The sequence below is a fragment of the Camponotus vicinus genome, unplaced genomic scaffold (assembly GCF_025532165.1).
Source record: "Camponotus vicinus isolate PSW18456_S1 unplaced genomic scaffold, iyCamVici1.0 SCAF_4, whole genome shotgun sequence".
NCBI classification, from domain to species: domain Eukaryota; kingdom Metazoa; phylum Arthropoda; class Insecta; order Hymenoptera; family Formicidae; genus Camponotus; species Camponotus vicinus.
The window spans coordinates 14,392,922-14,402,260 of NW_028141976.1; the positions used below are offsets into that span (position 1 = coordinate 14,392,922).

Sequence of the window (9,339 nt, forward strand, 5' to 3'; positions counted from 1 at the left end):
CCTCATCAGCACATTTCATTGGTTGTCTAATATATATTATTACAACGATTACACATATATATTATTTACAACGATTTATTTTGTTTTAATGCCGCAGCAATTACTTCTTAGGAGACCTTATTTTCAATTTTTTTGCAAAATATTTTATTATTAATAAAAATATACAAAGACCTCTTTATTTTATCAACTAACTGTAATGAAATATAACTAAGAAATTACAAGAAAAAAATAAAAACTTATTTGTTTACACATGACTCTGTCAGAGAAGAATGCGACAATACTTATTTGTTACTTATTAAACACGAACAAAGCCAATGCACGATATCATTTGACAACAGTAGCGGTATCAGCTTTAGTATCCTCTGTAGAAGTACTTTCGAGAAATTTTGCTTTATTTACATCAGTAGTGTTCACTAAGTATCGTATAGTCACATTTGACTTTATTTTAAAACACAAACCAACATAAATTTTTGTTTTAACATGTTTATATTCCTCCTTGTCAAAAACTTTGAAATACTGTTTATCAATAATTTGTTTAAGAGCATCTTGTGATCTTTCTGTTTCATTTGCCTTGCAATATTTCCATTCAAATATGGCTCCAACTGTTCTAAGAATTACAAGCATGTCAAATTCGTGTTTTCTTCCTCGCTTTTCCTTGGAGATCTTTTGACAGACCGCTCTGTTAGCTTGTGCACTGAAAATTGTACTATTATATGCCAAATAAAAAAGAATGCGATGTAACTCTGACTCATTACATGGAATTGCCGCACTGTCTGAAAAGAGGCCTGAAACTGCATTAACGAGTTTACGAAATGGTTTTTCTTTACTTTTTTCAGTTTCCTCTTCATCATTTGCCATTAATAGCAAATTCCTCAGTGATTGTATGTATTTTTCTATATTTTCAGGCTCGAGTTTATACTTCTTACAAAACATCCTTTGACTGTAACATTTACGTTCGATTACGCTCTTTATCTCCCAATTTGGTATCTTCAGACTTACAATGTTCGCATTCTTTTCAACTGCATTCAACAAACCATCATCCCACAAAAGCTGTAAGAAGAAATTCACTTGCGAGGTATCTAATTTATTCGGTGAATCAGAGATTGTCTTTTTCAGTTCCAAAATATTATCAACTGTTGGCTCAGCTAGTTCTATTTCAATGTTCTCATCTTCAAGAAGTTTCTCGATTGGCTTTTGTATCTCAGATTTCACAAACAAGTTTCCCAAAATATCCACAAAGCCTTTCCTGGCCCAATAGCTATCGAACATTTTTCTCTTTTCTGTAACACTATTTTGCAAATAATTTATGACAGACCAGCTACTGTAAATTCTTGTTTCTTCACTATTTAATATTTGGTATCCATCATACCACTCTTTGACACCATCAGAATCTTTCACTGCTTGAAATTCACTTTTCTCAAATAGACTATCTACTTCCTGTGCTGTAAATCCATATAATCCAGAAAAATTATGTTTTTGCAAGAATAGAACATTACAATGATTGCGTAATTTCCAGGAAAATACTCCAGATAAACGAACACAGGAATTAAGTAATGCACGCGCCACAATTTTTTGATCCTTTAAGCTTGCCGACATCAGATTGCTAATACAATTTATCAGGTATCGCAGGAGTTTATCATCCATGTTCTCCCTAATAGCTGTCATAATGGGCGCGTCGGTCTCGTCTATGAGAATAACAACTTTTTTGTTGAAGTGAGAATACAATATTTCAGACAAGAATCGCAATCCGTATTGTACATTAGTTTGGGACAGTTCTTTCAGTCTATTATGGTTATAATAGTTCAGAAATATTTCGATATCTTGTATTTTCTTATCTTTAAAACTGCAAGAACCATCAGCAGCTTTTTCAAGAAGGTAAGAATGCTGCTGGAATGCTTGACAAAGAGCTTCCTTCAGTGATTCTAAAATGTCTCCCTTTGTTTCACCTCCTACATCTTTAAGACTCATAAATATCACGGGGTACTGACCACAATGTTCCTTAACGAACTCTGGATGCTCAAAACCCAGCTGCAAATTCATAAACAGCTTGTAATTATCACCATCTTCTGGATTTGAAATTGGCTTTGCATCTTCATTTACTGTTATCTTCAAAAAGTTCTCGAGCATATCCATAAATGTAGATTTTCCGAAACGGCTCGGGGCTGTTATCCAAATCACAGATGTTCCACATTTAAAGAAACTTTTTATATACTTGCTCTTATCCACAAATGTAAGTTTTGTTTTGACGATCTTAAAATCCATTGTAGAGAGATCAGCTATATCTGATCCCTTCGGTATCTGTAAACAAAATCAGATAGGCCCCATTAATTTTGCTAATCACACTCAAGATATGCATGAAATATATACCGGCAGTCAAGAGAAGAAGGTCGCAATACCAACAGAACGTGAGAAAGCGCAAGCGAGTACAGATGCAGCCATAGCAGAAATCATGCAAAGAAGGCGAAAAACAAGTTACTTTAGCATATGTCGGTTAATAAATTTAACTAATTCTTACCTCGTCGAAGTTCCCTGGCTTATTCTTTGTTCCGTATTTTGTATGATCGACACCACAATTGATAGAGAATTCAGATACAGTAACACTTCCAATTTTGGCATCGTTAGTTTCAGGTTTGTCATCAACCCTGTTGACAGATCCATCCGCCGTATTCATTCTTCGTCTTTTTTTGTCTGGTTCATCCATAAATTGTCTACAATAGAGATATTACCAATGAATAAATAAATTAATAAACATTAATGGCACTATAGCGAATTTTATTGAATTAATACATATAATAAGCATATTGGGATGCATAAGGGGATGAAAGATGGCTGCGGTTTCCGAGATAGAAACCGCGCCGTCAGGTAATGGGCGAGTCGGGAGGAGAATGCCTGATGATAGAGATTTCGGGTTAAATAATGTACAATAAATGACCCGGAGAGTACCGAGATAAAGATTGTGTATTTGCCAGTTCCACGATAGCACCGCGGAATAAAGGCCAAGAACGCTCGGCCAGCTTACCGATGGCTACAGGACAAACTCACGACGAGAACATAGACCGGGAAAAATGCGCAATATCCACCACGTGCAAAGTAACGACCTCGCGCTCACTGTACGACGGCCGGAAAAAGACTCTCGCCGGTAGTCGTGGTCGCTCACCACGGGTCGCGCCAAAAACTCTCACAGCCAATCGTTTTGCGCCACGTCACTCACCGTTAAAGTCACTAGGGCTGCGGTCCGAAATGTGCTCGGCAGTGTTCCGAAATTGCTGCCAGTTTACTAGAGGTCTAAATATCAGGTTGCCTATTACGGTTCTTGAAGCGAGGTGAAAATTACAAAAGTGAACAGATTTACACTAGAATTCGACAAATGAAATTGTAGATACTCTAGTATATTTCCTCACTTTTGTTATTTTCACTTCTTTTCAAAAACCGTAAAGGTGGAAGCACATAAAATTGCAGGAGCACATAACCATAAGCATAAGAAAATTGATTGGTTCATTTTCTTATGCATATATTTGTGGACCAATCAATTTCCTTATGCTTATGGTTATGCGCCTATGCAGTTTTATGTGCTTTTACCTTAATAGGCCCCAAGGGGGCCTCCTCGCCACCGCCAACTCGTGCCTCCTTCTGATTGGTGGTGAGCTATCCGTTCTTAAGATGGCGGCTACGGTAACAAAGTGGGAGTAAACCTAGGGAATACTAAGGTAAACTAAGGGCCTGAGCAGAATGGCTGCCTTATAATTTTAAGACTACGTTTTATGCCTTAAGTCTTTGTCTTAGGTAACGCACAATACTGTGTGTTATGTCTCGAGTCTTATGTATACGCGAACGTTTATTTCTTACAAACGTTCGCGTATACATAAGACTCGAGACATAACACACAGTATTGTGCGTTACTTAAGACAAAGACCTAAGGCATAAAACATAGTCTTAAAATTATAAGGCAGCCATTCTGCTCAAGCCCTGAGAATAACAACTTTTTTGTTGAAGTGAGAATACAAGATTTCAGACAAGAATTGCAATCCGTCCTCTACATCAGATTATCCTCTTTTATTGATAAAAGTGCCTTTAAAAGTGGCTTATAAGCCTTCTGATTGGCTGTAAGCCACTTTTAGAGGCACTTTTATCGATAAAAGAGGATTCAGAATATGGACCAAAGTCAGTACACATGAGAAAATTTTAGTATTTACCATAAGCAAATCGACCAATCACAGGACGGCGTCCATTTTATATAGCTTCCGGCTAACTTCACAATATAAAAAAATTTAATTAAAATTAAACGAATGACTCACAAACCTTTTTAATTATACTTCAAAACTCTTCATACGAAATACAAACGATTCATAAGGAGAATTTTTAATATTTAGTTATGTTGGCTAACTACATACTGTAAAAATGATTAATTTTTTATAATTATTCTAATTACTCACAGACGTTTTTAATCACACTTCAAACATCTTCATACGAAATACAAACGATTCCATAAGGAGATTTTTGGTTGGCTGAAAAATTTCCGGCTAACTTAATACGAATCTAGGTGACTGATCTGAAATTGTATATTTCAATTAAGTCACCCAGTATAGTGTATGTTCCGATGTCAGATGTCTCGCCCTGTATAGTGTGTGTATAATAGGTTAGAAAGAGAGACAAAGAGAGAGCAAGCGAGACAGAAGGTCACTGCCGTGATTGGTTACCTACCAAAGTTTATATTCTGAATCCTCTTTTATCGATAAAAGTGCCTCTAAAAGTGGCTTACAGCCAATCAGAAGGCTTATAAGCCACTTTTAAAGGCACTTTTATCAATAAAAGAGGATTCAGAATATGAACCTATGTCCACGCATGTGCAGTTCATTTTTACCCAAACGCTGAAATTGCTAGAGTTGCGCTACTGTATATACTGTGGTGTAACATTACATAATATAAATATGCAATATATAGTTTTATCTAATAATTTAATTTAATTTTGTTTCTTGAGATATTTGAGACAATTCATTCAACTCTTAAATAATAAATTGATAATATTATAAGACATTGATTTAATATTATCATAAGAAAGGACTACGCTAAGGCTACAGTCGTGGAGTCGCTCTGAATACTTTGAAGCGTTTGATTGACCAATCAGATTAAAAAAATCTTTACTTTCTTTATTCTGATTGGTCATTCAAACGCTTCAAAGCATCCAGAGCGGCTTCCCGACCGCAGTCGAAAACTCTATCGGGGAATTCTAGAAATTCTCTATCCGACAGCCAATCGGTAACCTCGATGAATTTGTCGTACTCGACATAAAGTCACTAGATTTGACTTTAGGTCTGTTCTTTATAGCTGAACTGGCTGCACTGGGCTGCACTAGTTCAGAGGTTATCTTTTTCCCCCCAACGTAGAATAAAAAGGATAACCTCTGAACTAGTGCAGCCCAGTTCAGCTATAAAGAACAGACCTCTAAACTCGACAGATGCGATAACGTCCTAAAATGACACGGGATACATCGCAGAGGGCGCGGGTCCATAAGAACGATTCTTGATTCGCTCTATCGGAAAAGGAGGGAACGAACAGCGCGCGACAGAGCGAGACGGACGTCCGAGCAGAAGACAGCCGCCGCCATTTTTCTCCTGACATTGCCAGAGAGAAGAATGAGAGGTGTCATGGCCCGCTTTTAGGTGATCCCTGAAAGCGATACGCCCTCTATGGACCTTAAAAACGTGCACCTAAACTACGAAGCCAAGGTTCACGAATGTTCTCAGAGGGTAACATATAAGGTGCACAATTTTTGGTTCTATTCCGTGCTATGTGCACAAAATGTCGGTAGCACCAGTGCTGTATAGCAAGGTGCTTACGTATATCAAATAAATTTTAATATAAATGAGAAATGACGAATTTGCGATCCTCTCACACTCTCTCTCTCTCTCTCTCTCTCTCTCTCTATATATATATATATATATATATATATATATATATATATATATTTTTTTTTTTTGATATATGAATTTGCAATGAGCAGCGACATATTTTTTCTGAAGAACAATTATATGTTTTTTTTACATTAACTGATTCCTCTTATTATTCTATGCATAAAATTATTAAAGTAAAATAATCGAAAAATGAACATTTTATCAGATATTTTATAATTTATATAAAATTATGTCAACTTAAAGAATCAAATATCTCGTTAACTGTTCAATTTTTGACTATACTATCTTTATAACTTTTTACACGGAATATTGCGAAGAATCGATTTATATAAAAAAATTAGGATGGTTCCATTAAAGAATATGAAGATAATCTTGAAATTTCTAAAACGCTTCCACTTACGAAAACAATATTACTAGCATATCATGGTCCTTTTAATCGTACAATTTTCGTAATTACAATTTTTTCATATCTGTAAAAATAGCGTAGATATTTCAAGTGAGCAAAGTTTTATATACATATATATATATATATATATATATATATATATATATATATATATATAGTTATGTGTGTGTGTGTGTGTGTGTGTGTGTGTGTGTGCGCGCGTGTGTAGCGTATACGGGAGTTATGTGAGCAAGCGAGAAGGTAATAAGAGAGAGCGAAATGGCAATAAGAGCGAACGAGATAGCAATAGCACGAGCAACGAAGACTCGGAAATCGAGTCTTTCTTGCAGCCTGGCATACTATTTCTCTCTCGCTCGCTCCTATTACTATCTCGCTCGCTTCTGTTATTGTTTCACTCGCTCTTACGTACTCATATATTGTCATGCTCATCTCGTTATCAAATCTGCCGCTGGCAAGCGGCCGATGACAAATTATGACAAATAAATAAGTTAATTATTTTAAGATATATTTATAAGGGTATAGAAGTAATTTTAATGGAATAATGAAAATTTTGCGATTAAAATAACATCAAACACGGTATCAATCGGATAAACGTAGTTAAATATATAATCAAAATTTTTATTATCAGACCAATTAAAAATTATCCGATTTACGTCGTGTTTGATATCATTTTAATCGCAAAAATCTCAATAATTCATTAAAATTACTTTCAAATGGATAAAATAAAAATTAGGAATTTCAGTTTTTATTTTATAAGATGTTTACATTCGCGAGGAAGCCGAGTCCGCTTATCTTTACGACCTGTCAAGTGCGAGAGCGACAGCGAAACCGCGAGTCGAGAGCGAGCGAGATGACCTATCATCAAAGAATTCCGAAGTCTCTTACAATCGGCTTCTTCACTTCCTCTATCCATTCGCAATTTACGAGATTATAAAGTAAAAACTGAAACTTTTATTTTTTATTTTATCGATATGAAAGTAATTTTAATGAATTATTGAGATTTTTGCGATTAAAATGATATCAAACACGACGTAAATCGGATAATTTTTAATTAGTCTGATAATAAACATTTTGATTATATATATTTAAATACATTTATCCGATTGATACCGTGTTTGATGTTATTTTAATCGCAAAATTTTTATTATTCCATTAAAATTACTCGCATATCCTTATAAATATATCTTAAAATGATTAACTTATTTATTTGTCACAATTTGTCATCGGCCGCTTGCCAGCGGCAGGCTTGATAACGAGATGAACATGACAGTATATGAGTACATAAGAGTGAGTAAAACAGTAACAGAAGCGAGCGAGATAGTAATAGGAGCGAGCGAGATAGTAATAGGAGCGAGCAAGATAGAAATAGCACGAGCAACGAGGACTCGAGCTCGAGAATCGGATTTTTCTTGCGCGCTATTATTTTCCTCTCGCTCGCTCCTATTACTGTCTCGCTCGCTCCTATTATTGTCTCGCTCGTTCTTGTTGCTGTTTCGCTCGCTCTCGATTCTTGGGTCCGCTTATCATTCCGGGCTATCTATCACGACTGCCAAGTGTGACAAAGAAAGCAAGACCATGAGTAGAGAGCGAGCGAGATGACCTATCATCAAAGAGTTCCGAAGTTTCTTACAATCGATTTCTTCGCTTCCTCTCCATTCGCAATTCACGAAAATGTAAACATCTTATAAAATAAAAATTGAAACTTTTATTTTTAATTTCATCGGTTTGAAAGTAATTTTAATGAATTAAAGAGATTTTTGCGATTAAAATGATATCAAACACGACGTAAATCGGGTAATTTTTAATTAGTCTGATAATAAAAATTTTATAATTATATTTAACTAAATTTATGCGATTTATATCGTGTTTGATATTATTTTAATCTCAAAATTCTCATTATTCAATTAAAATTACTTTCAAATGAATAAAAAATGCATTTAATTTTTTGACATATATTCGTGAATATTATAAATGAAGTCTCATGTAAGAAACTTCGGAATCTGCGACATCGGGAATTTTTTCATTATTTATAATAATATATGACTTTAAATTGCCATAAAATAAAAACTAAAGCTTTGATATTTTATTTGATCTTTTTGATTAAAAGGGATTAATGAAATTTTTAAAATTGAAAATTATTCTAATAAAATATTGGGTTTAATGTGATTTCAATCGTAAAAATCAATGTGTACATGTATATAATAAAACTCTTAATTTCTCATAATTATAGTTTTATTTTAATAAATTAATAGTGTCTAATTTAAACTATAATTTTGAAAATAAGACTACATTGTATAAAATATTGCATTGTACTTTACTTAATTTATCTTACTGAACATAACTTTAGAATTAATTTGATTTTTACGATTGAAATCACATTAAACCCAATATTTTATTAGAATAATTTTCAATTTTAAAAATTTCATTAATCCCTTTTAATCAAAAAGATCAAATAAAATATCAAAGCTTTAGTTTTTATTTTATGGCAATTTAAAGTCATATATTATTATAAATAATGAAAAAATTCCCGATGTCGCAGATTCCGAAGTTTCTTACATGAGACTTCATTTATAATATTCACGAATATATGTCAAAAAATTAAATGCATTTTTTATTCATTTGAAAGTAATTTTAATTGAATAATGAGAATTTTGAGATTAAAATAATATCAAACACGATATAAATCGCATAAATTTAGTTAAATATAATTATAAAATTTTTATTATCAGACTAATTAAAAATTACCCGATTTACGTCGTGTTTGATATCATTTTAATCGCAAAAATCTCTTTAATTCATTAAAATTACTTTCAAACCGATGAAATTAAAAATAAAAGTTTCAATTTTTATTTTATAAGATGTTTACATTTTCGTGAATTGCGAATGGAGAGGAAGCGAAGAAATCGATTGTAAGAAACTTCGGAACTCTTTGATGATAGGTCATCTCGCTCGCTCTCTACTCATGGTCTTGCTTTCTTTGTCACACTTGGCAGTCGTGATAGATAGCCCGGAATGATAAGC

General features: G+C 33.8%; 1 protein-coding gene across 5 annotated transcripts; it reads right to left on the reverse strand.

Moving 5' to 3' along the window:
* Nucleotides 1-160: 160 nt before the first annotated feature.
* LOC145970294 (uncharacterized) lies at nucleotides 161-3,226 on the reverse strand. 5 transcript variants are annotated; one of them, XM_083096912.1, is made up of 3 exons: nucleotides 3,212-3,226; nucleotides 2,516-2,708; nucleotides 161-2,298 (listed from the first exon to the last, which is right to left on the reverse strand). In XM_083096912.1, the coding sequence occupies exons 2-3, from the start codon at nucleotides 2,699-2,701 to the stop codon at nucleotides 325-327; spliced, it is 2,160 nt and encodes a 719-aa protein (XP_082953038.1). In that variant the 5' UTR covers nucleotides 2,702-2,708; nucleotides 3,212-3,226; the 3' UTR covers nucleotides 161-324. The 5 variants fall into 5 exon arrangements, 4 of the variants coding, with proteins under 4 accessions (XP_082953038.1, XP_082953037.1, XP_082953039.1 ...); XM_083096911.1 differs by lacking the exon at nucleotides 3,212-3,226 and adding an exon at nucleotides 3,020-3,136; XM_083096913.1 differs by lacking the exon at nucleotides 3,212-3,226 and adding an exon at nucleotides 2,944-3,131 and having other exon boundaries at nucleotides 161-2,289.
* Nucleotides 3,227-9,339: the final 6,113 nt, after the last annotated feature.